This window comes from Passer domesticus, chromosome 25 (genome assembly GCF_036417665.1).
Source record: "Passer domesticus isolate bPasDom1 chromosome 25, bPasDom1.hap1, whole genome shotgun sequence".
Lineage (NCBI taxonomy): Eukaryota > Metazoa > Chordata > Aves > Passeriformes > Passeridae > Passer > Passer domesticus.
This window is the reverse complement of record NC_087498.1, coordinates 1,832,773-1,848,082: the sequence shown is the minus strand read 5'-3', so window position 1 is coordinate 1,848,082 and position 15,310 is coordinate 1,832,773. Positions and strand designations below refer to the sequence as shown.

At 61.1% G+C, this 15,310-nt stretch overlaps 1 protein-coding gene across 3 annotated transcripts; it reads right to left on the bottom strand.

Annotated features, from left to right (window-relative positions):
- Positions 1–3,694: 3,694 nt before the first annotated feature.
- CSF1 (colony stimulating factor 1) lies at positions 3,695–12,001 on the bottom strand. 3 transcript variants are annotated; one of them, XM_064399089.1, is made up of 9 exons: positions 11,681–12,001; positions 10,304–10,435; positions 8,545–8,607; positions 8,091–8,270; positions 7,508–7,685; positions 5,842–5,969; positions 5,553–5,608; positions 5,412–5,464; positions 3,695–5,118 (listed from the first exon to the last, which is right to left on the bottom strand). In XM_064399089.1, the coding sequence occupies exons 1-8, from the start codon at positions 11,699–11,701 to the stop codon at positions 5,413–5,415; spliced, it is 810 nt and encodes a 269-aa protein (XP_064255159.1). In that variant the 5' UTR covers positions 11,702–12,001; the 3' UTR covers positions 3,695–5,118; position 5,412. The 3 variants fall into 3 exon arrangements, with proteins under 3 accessions (XP_064255159.1, XP_064255158.1, XP_064255157.1); XM_064399088.1 differs by having other exon boundaries at positions 5,842–6,653; positions 11,681–11,996; XM_064399087.1 differs by lacking the exon at positions 11,681–12,001 and adding an exon at positions 10,527–10,711 and having other exon boundaries at positions 5,842–6,653.
- Between the last annotated feature and the right edge of the window lie 3,309 nt (positions 12,002–15,310).

Genomic DNA, 15,310 nt, shown 5'->3' with positions numbered 1-15,310 from the left:
TAAATATAAATATATATAAATTATATCAATAGAAATAGAAATTATTTATATATTTTATATATGTATATATAGAATATTTATATAAATAAATATAAATATAAATATAGATATAAATATAAATATAAATAATAAAACCAATATAAATATAGTTTTATAGGTGACTATAAAACCATTAAATTTGTCTAAATTAATTTTATGCATATCTATGTACTGTGCATAAATTTTTATGTTAAATAGCTGAATTTTATATATATGTATACTACATAAATTACATAAATTTCTATATAATTTTTCTAAATAAATATAGAAACAAAATAAGTTACATAAAATAATTTATTAATTAATTGGGAAATAAAAGCTGAAGCTGAAGAATGAGGGTTTTTAGAGTAAAAAGTATTTGTGTTTGCTCAGAGGGAAGCAGTAAAGCAGAAGGAAAAACACGATTAATCAGGAAAATAGATTAAATAAAACACGGGTAAAAGTAAATCGGTGAAAAAATAAAATATCAAGGAGTGTGTCGGGTTCCAGAGCTGTGGGTGCCCATCTTTGGGTGTGTGCCTGGTCCCAGAGTTCTGGGTGCCCATCCTAGGGCTGTGTCCTGTCCCAGAGCTGTGGGAGTCCATCTCTGGGTGTGTGTCCTGTCCCAGAGCTGTGTGCCCATCCCCGGGCTGTGCCCGGTCCCAGGGCTGTGTGCCCATCCCAGGTGTGTCCCCCCCGGTGCCAGCTCCGTGTCCCCGGGCAGGCCCGGCCGCGCTGGCCCCGCGGCTCAGCGCCCGCCGGGGTCAGGGCAGTGCCCTCCCGGCCCTCATTAGCCATTAACGAGCCTGGCGGAGCCACGGCGTCCCCGCGCTCGCCCGCCCGCATCCCCAGCCCAGCGTGGGGCCCTGAGCAGTGATCGGGGGCGCTGAGCACTGTTCGGGGGTGCTGAGCAGTGTTTGGGGCGCTGAGAAGTGTTCGGGGGTGCTGAGCACTGTTCGGGGTGCTGAGCAGTGTTTTGGGGTCGCTGAGCACTGTTCGGGGGTGCTGAGCAGTGTTCGGGGTGCTGAGCAGTGTTTGGGGTGCTGAGCAGTGATCGGGGGTGCTGAGCAGTGTTTTGGGGTCGCTGAGCACTGTTCGGGGTGCTGAGCAGTGTTTGGGGCGCTGAGCGGTGTTTGGGGGTGCTGAGCAGTGTTTGGGGTGCTGAGCACTGTTCGGGGTGCTGAGCGGTGTTCGGGGGCGCTGAGCAGTGTTTGGGGGTGCTGAGCAGTGTTCGGGGTGCTGAGCAGTGTTCGGGGTGCTGAGCACTGTTCGGGGTTGCTGAGCGGTGTTTTGGGGCGCTGAGCGGTGTTTGGGGGTGCTGAGCAGTGTTTGGGGTGCTGAGCAGTGTTCGGGGATGCTGAGCAGTGTTTGGGGTGCTGAGCAGTGTTCGGGGATGCTGAGCAGTGTTTTGGGGCGCTGAGCGGTGTTCGGGGGTGCTGAGCCTGGCCAGGCCTTCCTCCCGCTCTCCTCCTCCTCCTCACCGCTCGCAGCGGGCTCCGCTGGCTCCCTCATTCCAGGTGGGCCACAACCAACCTGTCCCCGCGGCCGTCCGCAGCCCGGACCGCGCTGCCCGGCCGCACAGAGTCCCCACACGGGCTCTGGGGACGCTCCAGGACAGGCGGGCAGGCGGGGCTCCGCTCCCGGGCCACCCCGAGCCCGTCCCCAGAGCCCCCGGCCGCCGTGAGGGGCTGGGGCCGAGGCCTGCTCCGCCCTCGCTGCCCCGGGGGCGTTCCCTTGAAACACAAACTGGGAAAACATGTGGGTTAAAACCCCAGGGGAAAGAGCAGATAACGGTTTTTAACCAAAATCACTTTGTCTGGCCACAAAACGGCCTCTGGCCACCTCAGTCCTGCAGCAGTTCCTGGGCCAAACCCCGCCGCGGGGCCGCCGTGCCCCGGGAGCCGCGGCCTCGGGGCCTTTCCGCCGCTTCTGCCCCGTCAGCAGCTCTGCGGTGCCCGCGGCCGGGCTCGGGAGCCTTCCCAGGGTGGGCAGAGCTCTCTGGGGGCTCCCGGCGGGGGTCTCAGCACATCTGGGGGGGTCTCGAGTGCTCGGGAGGTTTCAGGGCTGCAGGATGAGCCTGAGATGTCCCAGCCCTGTCAGTGCCACGAGCAGCAGGGCTGTGGGGACCCCCGGGACCCCCGGGGTGGGTGCTGGTGATCACAGTTTGTGCCACTCCATGCCAGCTTGTGCTTCAGGTCCCGGGAGCCTCTTGCTGATGCCTTCCCCTCCCGCCATCCATCTTTTCCCCCAAACCCCCTGTTCTCATCCCATCAGAGCACATTTTTGCAGTACAAACACCCATTTGGGACCCCAGGAGGGACCCCCAGGTGTCCCCGACTTCCATGCCCCAGGATGGGGGCTTCTTTTCTACCTTCCCCTCCAAGAGGGACAGGGATGTAGCCCCATGGGGCTCCTGAGCGGGGGGCCGAGAGCAGGTTTTGTCCCCAGATTGAAGGGGCTGGGGGTGGAAGGTGCCTGGGGCAGGGACTCACATCCTGCTCCCACACAGGCCGGTCACAGGGTGGGGAAAAGGGCCCAGCTGGGAACATGAGGAGCAGAGGGACCCTCCTGGCCGAACCCAAGGGCAGGCAGACAGAGTTCAGCTTTTTTCCTGCATTTCCCAGGTGCTTTTACAGCACACAGAGCAGCCGGAAAAAGTCAGGAACGAGGGACTGTGGGGTGTAAGTACAGAGCGGGTGGGGACTGGTGCTGCTCACACCCCCCAGCAGCCCGGGATGCTCCCAGCTCTGCCCCCCAGCTCTGCCACAGCTTCAAGCTGCCATCATCCAGCTCCAGCCACCCTCTCGTGTGCAGCTATGGAGCTGCCTGGAGCAGCCTGGAGCAGGCCAGGGACTCGCTGCCCTCAGCACCCCCAAACCCGGGCACGGTGCCCACCCCTAAGAGCAGCCTCCGGCCTCAAATACCCCCCAAATCTGACCATAATGACCGTGGCATGGATCCAGCAGGATATATATAGGTCCCACTTCCCTGGGAAGGGGATGTGGACCTGGGAAACCCCCGGCTGCTGCTGGGGAGAGGAAGGGCTGGGCTGAGTCAGCTCCCCTCGAGGAATCCTGTTTGTCAGCAAACAAGGCAGCAGCTCAGCCCTGGCACTCACAGAACGCTCCCAAATCCCCCCCTGCCCTTGCCACCCCCTTGGATGAGCGATGGGGGTGTTCACCCTGCACACCCCATGGGCTGGTAGGGGTCCAGGATGGTGTGGGGGCCCCCTGGCATCCCCCTGGAGATGCTGGATGTGTGCAGGGGGAGCAGGATGTGGGGCTCCCCTGCTCCTGGAAAGAAGGAAGGAAAGCAGGGGGAGCGACAGAGGGGAGGAAATGCCTCTTCCAGGGCTGTCACTCTAAGCAAAGTGCTCCAGGAAACTTTGCCTCAAGTGTGTTTGCTTTAAGCAGCTGCTTCCCAACCGTTCACACAGATTTTGGGGGGCCCCAGCACCAGAGCTGGTGCCTGGAGGGCTCAGCCATGCTGGCAGAGCTGGGGCAGGAAGGGCAGATGAGTCCCTCTGCCCTCATTCCAGTGGCCATGAACTCCCACATGCATCCACAGGGAAGCAGGTCAGGGTAACACTACCAGGAGTCACCCCAGTCACCGCCTCAGGGACTCCAGGGGAGCCACAAGCTCCAGTCCCCCCTTGCATCCCAGACTTACACCAAGCTACACCTCTCTGTTTATTAATAATATTAAATATACAAGTTGTTTTCCATTATTTTCTTTAAATAGAATTTTAAATGCCTTTGTATAAAATATTTCAGGATTTCATTGTATAAAAAAAAAACCCAAACCATCCCAAAACCAACAAAAAGCCCCAACCAACCAACAACAACAAAAAACAAAAAAGGCAAAATAAATCCAACATGGGTAAAGGCAAGTTTTCTCCCCCAGGAGCAGCTCCTCCACAGTGTAAACTGGTGACTTACACCACCAGGAGTTTGGCCCCAGACTTCCTGCTGCATCAGGGCTTTTATCCTGATTTACACCAGTCCCTCGCCCAGGAACCCCCTCCTTCTGCCAGTCATAAATACACACACATATATATATATATAAAAAACCCCAAATTAATAATGATGCTTTCTTTAAAAACAATCGGGTTTGTCCGTATTTTCATCCTTCATATAAAAATAATGCTTGAAACTCCCAGAGCAGCGTGGGCCACGCTTCATCTGGGGCTGGAGGGAGCCATTGGATTTTGGGGCATCTCCAGGGCTTGGTGCTTCCCAAACCAGGCTCTTCCCAAAGCCCGGGAGTGGGGCTGTGCCAAGGTGCCCCAGGGTGCCCAGCTGGGGCAGTTCCAGCTCTTAGACCCAGTGGATCCCATCCTTCCCAGCCCCATTCCCTTCTCCAAAGCGCAGTCACCAAAGAAATGGAATCCCAGCGAGGCCAGCTCGTGGTGAGGACCCTGCGAGGGGCACACGGCCCCCCCAGAACACTTGTGCAGGATAAAAACTTTCATCCACTCTACTAAAAAATAAAAATAAGCCCTAGCAACAGGAGGATGGGGAGGGACTGGGATGGTGCCAAGGGTCACCCCAAACCCAGCCCCGTGCAGGGACATGGGCACAGGTGGGCTTTAAATATTCACAGTGTGAGGGTTTGAGTTGCAAGTCAGGGCTGGGGGTCTCAGGACTGGCCCCCCCCAGAATTCAGGATGCTCCAGTTGAAGCCTCAGGAAAGGCAGGGTGAAGGAGGCGATGGGTGCTGCTCCAAACCCACTCTGCTGGGATGGGAGAAGAGCCAGAGGATTTGGGGAGCCGATCCCGTCCATCTTCATGCAGCTCCAGCCGTGTCCAGGTGGGATCAGCCTCCATGGCCCACATCCAGCACTCCATGGTCCTGCTCCAGGTCACAGCGCTGCCGTCCCGCAGAGCCTTTCGCCTCCCGGTGCCCGGGGGTCCCACTCAGGGCACATCCCCCCAGCCTTCTGTCCCTGCCAGGGAGGGTTTTGCAGTCTCTGGCCACCGGCACGGGGCAAGGGGAGAGGGAGTGTCAGCATCACGGTGGGATCACGGCAAGGCTGGTGTGTGCCAACCCTCCTTCCGTCCGGATCCGTCCCCCGAGCAGCTTCACATCCTGCCTGGGGCCCTGGGAAAAGGAGGAGAGAGATGAGCAGGAGCTGGGGCTCTGCCAGGGAGGGCAGCGTGGGGAGAAACACCGAAAACCACAGGAAAAAATACTATGTATATTAAGAAAGTGCCAGTAATGGATTAACGAGCTGCGAAACCACATGCTGGCAGCGCTGGGGCTCAGACCTGCTCCTGTCCGTGTCTTCCCACCCAGAATTTCCCTGCCCTTGGCCAAGGTCAGCACCAGGGATACAATATTGTCCTCACGGCTCAGACTGGAGCCCTTCAAGGTCGCACCCAGCCCCTGATCACCTCAGAGATCCTGAGTCTCCAGCTCTGAACATTCCCTTGCTCCCTGCAGCGCCCTGTGACAGAAAGATGGGGGGGTTAGAGCAGGGTCACCCAGGGTGGGGGTCCCCAAAGCCCCTCCGCGCAGGATGCTGTCACACCCACCTCCTCTCCGGCTCCTCGGGGTCGCAGCCTCCATCCTCCAGCGGCCGCTGCAGGACCTGTGTGGAGGGAGGGAAATGGGGAAATGAGCCCTGGGGAAGGGGGGGAAGCTGCAGCAGCAAATCTCCCAAATAAATCCTCCCACTACACTCAGCAGCACCAATTAATTGTCCCCCAGTCTCAAAATTATGGGGGAAATGGGGCTTAACCCACACTGGCCAAGAGACAAGTGGGGAAACTGAGGCAGGAGAGAACCTTGGTGCCTTGGCAGGAGACGAGGCGGGGGTCTTACCCTGGATTTATACTTGTAGAAGAGCAGCCCTCCCGTGGCCAGCAGCACGGCCACCACACTGGCCACTGTAATGTAGATGAGGGGCTCCTGGCGGCCCTCCCTGGCGGGCGGCTCCTTCCTGCGCTGCTCTGCGCCCAGAACAAAGCCAGAGTCAAAGCTGGGCCCGGCCCCGCCGCCATCCTCGGGGCCCCGCAGCCGGCTGAGCCCCCAGCCCCACGCCCTCGCCCTGTCCCTGGGGCTGCCCGGGGCCCGCAGCTCCGGGGCCATCCTGGAGAAGCGGAGCTGTGTGACGGGCTCGGCCGCCGCACGGATCCCGGCTGCGCCGCCCGTCGAGCCAGCGCTGGGCGATGCCGTCCGAGGGGTGGTGCTGAGCCCGCCGGGCTGGTCCGGGAGGATGGAGCCTCCCCACTGCTGGCCTGGATCCTGCGGCAGGTGGCCGGTGCCCCACTCCACCAGCTCTCCATCCCCGCGGAGGACGGGGATGTCACCCAGTGCCAGGCTCAGCGTCCCGGCCGGATCCTGGAGGGCTTCGGCACTGCTGCCTGGAGCTGTCTGCTTCATCCCGGGGGCCAACGCCAGCGCTGTGTCACCTAGCCCGGCACCCAGGACCTCCTCGGTCCCTGAGCCCCCGTCCGTGCTACTGGGGGGCTGAGATGGGGCCTCTAAGTCAGCGAGGGTGGCATGGAGGAGGCTGGAAGGGACCCGGGTGCTAGCGGGTGCCGTGTCCCTGCCAGCGGCAGCAGAGAGGGAGGGCTGGGTGGCAGAAGGGAGGGCAGGGGACAGGCAATTGCAGTCAGGATCTGTCCCCACACCTGAAAGAAGGAGAGAGAAGAGACAGCCGTGGGGTCACTAGCCTCCAAGAGGGGCAGAGCCAGCAGATCTGAGGTCGGGGGCACTGTCCCCGTCCCTCCCCGCAGCCCCGGGCAAGGGGGGCAAACAGCCTCTCAAAAAATGGGAGAGCAAGGGAGAGGCAGGGAACAGGCAGGGAACAGGCAGGAGCAGGCAGGGCAGGGTGAGGGTGACGAGCAGCAGGGGGGATGAAGCAAACCCGAGCCACCGGGTTCCCTGAGCTGATGGCAGTGGGTTATTCACAACTTGTAGGAGCCAGAGAGCCACGTTTAACGTCCCCACGGCACAAGGACATGGCACAGCTCCGACACGGGGATGACAGTGGGACATCTCCTCCATGCAAACACAGCACGGCCGCTCGCGGAAGCACGGACAGCAGCACAGGGCTCTTCCACCCCAGCAGCAACACTCTCCCCAAAGGCTTGGCCAGGGGAAACTGAGGCACGAGGCAGCTGAAGTGACACAGCCCAGGTCATGCAGCGTGTTGGTGGCACAGCAGTCCCTCCATTTCTCCGAGTTATGCTCCACCCAGCATTGGGGCTTTGAGACAGAGCTGAGCCTAGTGCCTCCTTGATCCCCCTCAGCATCTCTCCCTTGCCTTGCTTCCAGCAGGATTTAGCCCAAATCCCACCTTCCCATGGCAGCCAGCCCCTTCTCCCCTGGCACTGACGCAGAGCTCGCTGGCACAGGAAAGGGGCCAAGGTGGACATGTGCCACACCCACAGACACACGACTCTAAGGTGCTCCATGCAGGCGAGCGCAAGCCCCCCAGACTGGCACGGGTTTACTGGGCAGAGGCCAAGCCTTGGCATCTCACCTGGTGAGGATCCAGCCTTCTTGGGCCCCGGGCACACCCTGCGGTACACTCGGCTGCAATCCTTGTCAAAAGTCGTCTGCTTCTGCAGCAGATCCTTGATGTCCTGGAAGAAATCCTTCACCAGCACCAGCATCTCGTAGGGGGACGTGGTGAACTCCTTGAAACACATCTGTGAGAGCTGGAGGAAGCACCAGGCTCAGCATCAGCTCCGTGTGTCACCCCACAGATACCACAGTGCCCCCAAGGCAGGACCTGCTGGCTCCTCGTGCTCCACGCACACCCCAGCTCTGCTCTGCTCCCAGCCCTGCCCACACACAGCATGCTCTGCACACCCCATTGCACCCCAGGACACTCTGCACACCCCATTGCACCCCAGGACACTCTGGACACCCCATTGCACCCCAGGATGCTCTGGACACCCCATTGCACCCCAGCATGCTCTGCACACCCCATTGCACCCCAGGACACTCTGGACACCCCATTGCACCCCAGGATGCTCTGGACACCCCATTGCACCCCAGGACACTCTGGACATCCCACTTCACCCCAGGCCCAAAGCCCCACGAGGCCGGGGTGGCTGTACCATTCTCTCCTCATCATCCTCCTCCTTGATGCAGGGGTCCACGTTCTCATCGATGTTGGTGTACATGGTGCGCACCATGTCCATCTTCTGGTCGTTGGACGAGTTCTTCTTGAACTCTGTTCTCTTCAGGATCTTGCCCATCAGGGGAAAGGCAGCTTTCACATAGCAGATGGTGTCGTTCTGCAAGGACACAGTGACAAAAAGTGACAGCAGTTACTGGATGGGTGTCTCACTCTGCCTGGGGGAAACTGAAGCACAGAGGCACAAAATGCCTTTCTACAATCCCACAGGGTTCCCAAAGGTGGAAGCCACCTGGCCAAGCAGGATGGGTCCCTCCAGGGCTGTCTCCTGCAAAGGGACACAAGAGGGGAGGCTGGGGATCTGGGGACCTCCCACCATGCACCAGCCAGCCCTGCTGCCTGTCCCCTACTGTCCCCAGCAAGAAACCACTCACCAACTGCATTTTGTCAATGAACTTGAAGGAGACCCTGCCCGGGTGCTGCATCTGGGTGTCAGCCTGGAAGGACAAAGCAGGATGTCACCCCAGGGGAGCCCCAGATATGCCATGCTCTGGGCATGGGGTGCCTGACACCCCCAAATCCACAGGGCTGGGAGGACTTTGCTGCCACTCCCGCTTCACCCCATCCCACACTCCTCCTCCTCACACAGGCACATCCCTGAGGTTGATACAGTGGCAGGCGTGAGCTCGGGATTTCTGCTCCCGTCAGGATGTTGTACTTCCCAATTCACAGACCTGCTCCTGCCTTTCCCTGCCTGCTCCCACCCCGCCTCTCTTCCTCCTCCTCTTCCTGCCAGCGCCACAGCAGAGCTCAGCCCTGCTTTATCCTCCTCGGGTCTCTCCCGCACCACTCTCTCCTCTAAATCCAGGCTGCAAAAGAGCATCCTGCGGTGCAGGAGGTGGCCGTGACACCAGGGTCACACATTCTCCGGGATCACACAGCGCCGGGGTCCCACACGCGGCGCTGCCGCCCGCCCGCGCCACGACCCTTTCCAACGGGAGGAAAAACCCATCCGAACCAAACGTTCTCCCTCCGGGCTGCCATCCCAGGCTGGGAGGGCGAGGGCTGGCAGAACTGCCGGCCGGCAATTCTCCTCCGAGCCCGGGATGCCGTCCCGGAAACAATTGCTCCATTATCCTGCAGGCGCTGGAGCGAGGGCCAGCTCCTCCATCGGCGAGGAGAGGGCTGCAATCCCCAGCTGGAAAACCACATCTCCCATTCAAACCTGCTCCGTCCCCTCTCTCCCACAGCCGCGGACCCAATTTTAATCCCCGGGCGGAGAGCAAAGGCTGCGGGGATGTGCTGTGCAGAGAGGGCTCGGGCAGAGGAAGCCGAGCTCGCCCAGAGCGGCTCCTGGCCCCGCAGCTCGGGGCTCGAAGAGGAAGAGGTGAAGCGAGCCCGGACGCGGCGGTTACACCGCGCTCGGAGCAGCTCTCGGGCCCCGGAGGCGCCGTTCCCGTCCCTCGCCCGCACACCCCTCTTGCCGCAGGCAGAATTTAATCTGCGACAACCCTGCAAATCCCTGCGTGCCCCCGATTCCCGCTTCTCCCCTGAACATCCGCGTGATTCCCCGCTCGGAGGTGAGCCAAGGGCCACGGAGAGAGAGATACGGCCCCGGCAGCTGGATCGGCCGGGGCCGGGCTGGCCGTGCTGCGGGGCGGCTGCCAGCACCCAGAGCTGCCCACGGGCCGCGCGGGACGCCGGCCCCACGGCCCAGCCCGCCCGGCTCCATCGCCCGGCCGGGCCCCCCTCGCTGCCTGCCACCCACCCACAGCCCCGTTGCCAGCCCAGCTTCCAGGCAAGCAGCTGGACTCAGGAATGCAGCCGGATTCCTCTGCTTAACCCCTGCGCAGCCGCCCGGAAAGCACGGCAGCCCGCAGCGCCGGCCCCTCCACGGCTTCCCCAGCGCCCCTGCACCCATCCAGCCCCACTCCTGTCCCCTTCCCGGCCTCGCTCCTGCTTCCGTCCTCTCGTTCCTCCTGGCGTCACTTTTCCACGGCCACCCTTGGCAAAGGCACGACATCTGTCACCCCCCGGTGCCCACTTGTCCCTTGTGCCCAGGGATGCTCAGCTCCTGGGTACCATCACTTCACTAGGGGAGCCGAGGATCGCCCCATTTCCTTATTTCAGCACTAAAAAGAGCTGCTTTGTGCCCGTCTGGCCCCAAATGAGCCCCCATCGCACGGCACTCACCAGCTCCTCCAGCTCGGCCAGGTGTCTCTCGGTGATGATCTGCTGGCAGTAGCTGTTCTGCTCCGTCTCATGGATGCGGAGCAGGAGGAGGAGGAGGAGGGACGACAGCACGGAGCAGCGGAGCAGGCACACCTGAACACGACACGGGAGGAGTTTGAAGCAGGGATAACCCACACACACGCCAAGCCCCCCGTCCCTCTCCACCACCCCCCAGCGTGACCACCTCTGTCATAGCCGGGACTTGGCCACGGTCCAGCGGGATAATCCCACTGTGGTCCTCCAACCCCGTGCCTATCCCCATCCTGCTATTTTTAGGAGCTCCAGGTCAGCAGGGAATTTCCCAAGGCCCGGTGACACAAGGCTGGATGTGGCTCTTGGCCACCTCCACATTCCCGATCCAGCCCCTCTCCCCTCTCCCGCACCATTTCTCCGTCTCTCCTGCAAATCTCCTCCTCCGCCCTGGCTCTCCAGAGCCCGTCTGACACACTGACCCACCCATCCCCAAAAATCCTCTTCCCACCCTCCAGACCCCCCCAGCTGCACCCGCCGGGCTCTTTCCATGCAGCAGCTCTGGCCTCGTCCCAAATTTCCCTCCCAATCCCCCTGCAAAGAAGCGGGGAGGCCCCGATCGGTGGCGGGACCCCGGTGAGAAACGGGGCTTGTCCCAGAGCCAAGACTCGCGAGGTGGGGGAGGAGGGGACCCTCGGGTGGGTGTGCACCCCCGTCTGCCGGGGCACCGGCAGGGAGAGGGTGCCTGGGTAATGGGTGGGGGGAATTTCCCCTGGATAATGTCCAGGAATCCTCCCCTCTTGTGAAACTCCAAGATGCCGCCCGGGCCACCGCCGAGATGTGGCCACGGCTGAACGGAGCCTCACCCCGCCGGGAACGGGCTGGGGACGGGGCTGGAGCCGGGAGCGGGGCTGGAGCCGGGGACCCGGACGGGGCTTCACGCCGCGGGTCCGGGGCTGGAGCCGGGCTGGGGCTCGGAGCCTCATCGCGCAGGTCCGGGCATGGAGCCGGGGCTGCAGCATCCCCCCGCCGGGAACGGGGCCGGCGCCGGGGCCGGGGACCGGCCGGGGCTGGAGCCGGGGCCTCCGCACGCCGGGTCTGGGAATCGTGACCCGGCTGGAGGCGGGAACCGGGAATCGGGAAGCGGGGCTGGAGCCGCGGCTTCACCCCGCGGGTCCGGGGCTGCCACCGCCAAGCGAGGCGGGGCTGGAGCATCCCCCGCCGGGAGCCGGGACCCCCGGGGAGGGGACCCACCAGGGGACACGGGGACAGCCGGGGCTGCCGCTCCCGCGGGGCCCCGCGCAGGTGGCAGCGGGGCCGGGCCCAGGGGGTCTCCGCGGCCGTGGGTAGCGGGAGGGGCCGCCGTACCTTGGCTCCGAGGCGGGGCATGGGGGCTGCCGTGGGACCAGGGCCGGGCGGAGCGGGCGAGACGGCGGCAGCGGCGGGGCCGAGCGGGGCCGGGCTGAGCCGCCGCCGCGGCCGCGCTCCCCTTTATAGCGCCGCGGCAGCATGTGGTTTATGAGAAAGCATTGGCGGGCGGCCAGGCCCCGCGGGGCCCGGGCCGGGCCAGCACCGGGAGGGCACCGAGCGGCACCGGCCGGCACTGCTGGGTCCCGTGTGCGCCGCTCGGCTCCATCGGAACCGCTCGGGTCGGGCTGGAGCCGCTCGGAACCGCTCGGGTGGCTCGGTCGGTTCGGTTCGCCACCGCCGGGGTGGAGTCGGCGCCGCTCGGGTCCGGCCGGAGCCGCTCGGTTCCGATGGGATCGACTCGGCTTTCCCGGATCGGATCACCCCGGCACGGCTCGGCCCGGGGCACGGCGTGTGTGAGCCCCCGCTATCGCAGACACGCCGGGTGTGCTCACCTGGGCTCGCACACATCTGCACAGATGTGCCAGGGACAGACACAGCCTGCATGGCCACGGGGACCCCGGGCACCGGCAGCCGTGGGCACACACACACCCTGAGCCTGGCACACGTGTGTGCACACACACAGCTGTGCATGCATGCACACACCTTCGGAATGTGCACGTGTGCTCACACACCCCGTGTGTGTGTATGGTCACCCCCGGGCACTTGTGAACATGTGAATATACACACAACCCTCTTGGATTGCAGGGACACCTCTCGGAGCACACACAGAGCTCTGGGCCTTGCACATGTGTGTGCTTGCTCATCCCTGCACACACACACAGACACAGACAGACACAAACAGATAGACACACAGACATGGACACACACACAGACACATACATACACACACAGACAGACACACACAGATACACAGACACACAGACACACAGACACACAGACATGGACACACACACAGACAGACACACACAGATACACAGACACACAGACACACACACACAGACACACACACATGATGGACACCCATCAGAACATGCAGGGATGGATGCATCAGCAGGGGTGTGCCAGGACAGATCCATGAGCATTGATCAGCCCACATGTGCACGGACAGATCCATCCGCATGGATGGATCCACACGTGCACAGGCAGATGCATTTGTAGGGATGTGCATGGCCAGATGGCTGCATTCGTGTGCATGATAGATCTGCACAGACACGGACAAATCCGTGTGCATGGACGGGTCCACATGAGCATGGACAGATCTGGGGGCATGGATGGGCCCACACATGCATGGACAGATCCATGTCTGCATGGACAGATCCATGTGTACATGGATGGATCCATGTGTGCATGGAGAGATACATGTTTGCATGAAAAGATGCATGTGTGCATGGACAGATCCATGTGTGCATGGCTTGATCCCTGTGTGCGTGGCTTGATCCCTGTGTGCGTGGCTGGGTCCATGTGTGCATGGCTTGTCCATGTGTGCACAGATGGATCCCCATGTGCACAAGCAGGTCCGTGTGCACAGGTGCAGACAGATCCCTGGACAGGTCCGTGCACAGGGTTATGTGAGGGGCTGGATCCGGGGCCAGCAGAGCCATGCAACAAGCCCCATTCCCAGCTCTGGGATTTTCCTCTTCGCTGCCTTTTTGTTTTCCAGGCGACTGGAAGTGATTAGTGGCCACGAGGTGATCCATGGCAGTGCCAAGCACTCTGGCAAGAAACCGAAAGCAAACTGCTCCACAAACACCGTGGGATGAGGCTGCAACAGGGGACGGTGACAAGGTGACAATGGGGCCACGTGTAGGTGACAGCCACCACATCCGAGCACGAGGGACCAGCAGGATCTGCTCCCCAGGGCCGGAAACCCTGCTGGGCTTGCAGAAGCTGCTGAGGGGTTTTCTTGGAGCTGAGAGCTGATGCCAAGAGTGGAGGGCTGGGATCAGTGACCTGCTGGAGGAGATGGGGAAGCAGCTGGAGTTGGGGACAGCAGTGACAGCCCCAAGACAGCACCAGATCTGCACCAGCACATGGGTTCCACAGGTCTTGTCACCTGCAGCGTCCCTTAGCAACGGCAGCAGATAAACATCTGAGGGTGCAGAGGGTGACAGGCCGGGGAGGGAGCGAGCTGCACTAGAAATCAGCCATCCTCCCAAAATAACCCCTTTCTCCCCAAAACCCTGAGCCGTTACCCACATTTTTCATCACAAGCTATTCCGGGAGCCTCACAGCCCCCACGGTGGGAGGACACCAGGGTGGACACCGAGGGACTGGGTGGGTGACGCCAGCACCGGGGGTGACTCACGGGGACCCCGTGGCAGCACATGAGGCCCTTTCACACCGGCTGAGACCACGGGCTGCTCATGCCCCACACACTCACTGCCCTCTGCTTGAAAGGGACAGGAAAAGTGTCATGTGCTGGGTCATGGGACAAGCTGTGGAGCAGCGGGACAGGGACAGAAGGAGAGCAGGACGGACGGACGGCAGGATGGAGGGACGGGTTAATATTAATCCGCCTCGTGCATGACAGAGGGCGAGAGCAGCATCCGCCTCTTTTTTTTTGGCAGGGAAGTGGCTTTTGCCCCTCCTCCCTTCCCAAACCTGCCGAAATCCCTGAGTCACGGGGCAGAAATGGGGCTGGTGGCAGAGGTGGCAGAGGTGGCAGCAGCTCCATGCCCACACTGTAGCCAGAAAAATCGAGCGAGGCAAAATTTAGGGTGGTTGTCCCTCTCCCAATTGCAAACTGGGACCAATGGCACTGTCACCACGCTGGTGCTGTGCAGGAGTTGCCCCTCTCCCCCCACAGCCACAGCCAAGGGGGAAAGGTGGGATGAGGCTGTGGGGCATCCCGGGGGTGCCCACGTCTGCTGGCCCCAGCACAGAGCACGCAGGGCTGGAGGCAAGGCAGGGCAGGATGGTTCCTGTTCCAAAGGGCCCCGAGCAGCCACCAGCACCACCCCCATGCAGCCACATCTCTACGGTGGTGAGGCTAGAGCATCCCTGGACCTCAATTCTCTTGCTTCAGCAATTCCCTGTCTTCCCACGCCCCATGGGAGTGAGAGCACATCCCAACCAATCCCTCATTTTGGGAGGCTTTTTCCAGCCAGCAAGCCCCAAAGCAGGGATAAAACCTGTGGCATGTCCAACCCCCCCAGCTGCATCCTAGGACCAGCTCGGGCTGCCTCTGTGGAGAAAGTTATTTCCAGCAGGAAAATGTTGCAAGGTCTTAATCAGTTCCTTCCCGGTGATTCACGTGGGGCCAGGATGCTCTCCCACAGTCTCCTGGGTGCTGTAGCTGAGCCAGGACCCCGCCAGCCCGATCCAAGCTGCAGCATTGTGTGCCCAGGCTGGAAATCCCCGTGGGAAGGTCCCAGCCAGTTCCTTCAGGAGTGGAGGAATGTGGGTTGGAAGGCACTTCCCCCCGGCCGCTGCCAGCAGGGGGGACTCAGGATGTCGTGATGAGGCTGGAGCCTTCATCCCACAGCAAATCCCCCGCTTCCCCTCCTCCATCCATCCCTCCCGTGCTGCCTGCTCCACACGGGGACACTGGAACACCATGGGGGACAACGGAACACCCGTGGGGACACTGGAAATATCCATGGGGACACTGGAACCTCCATGGGGACA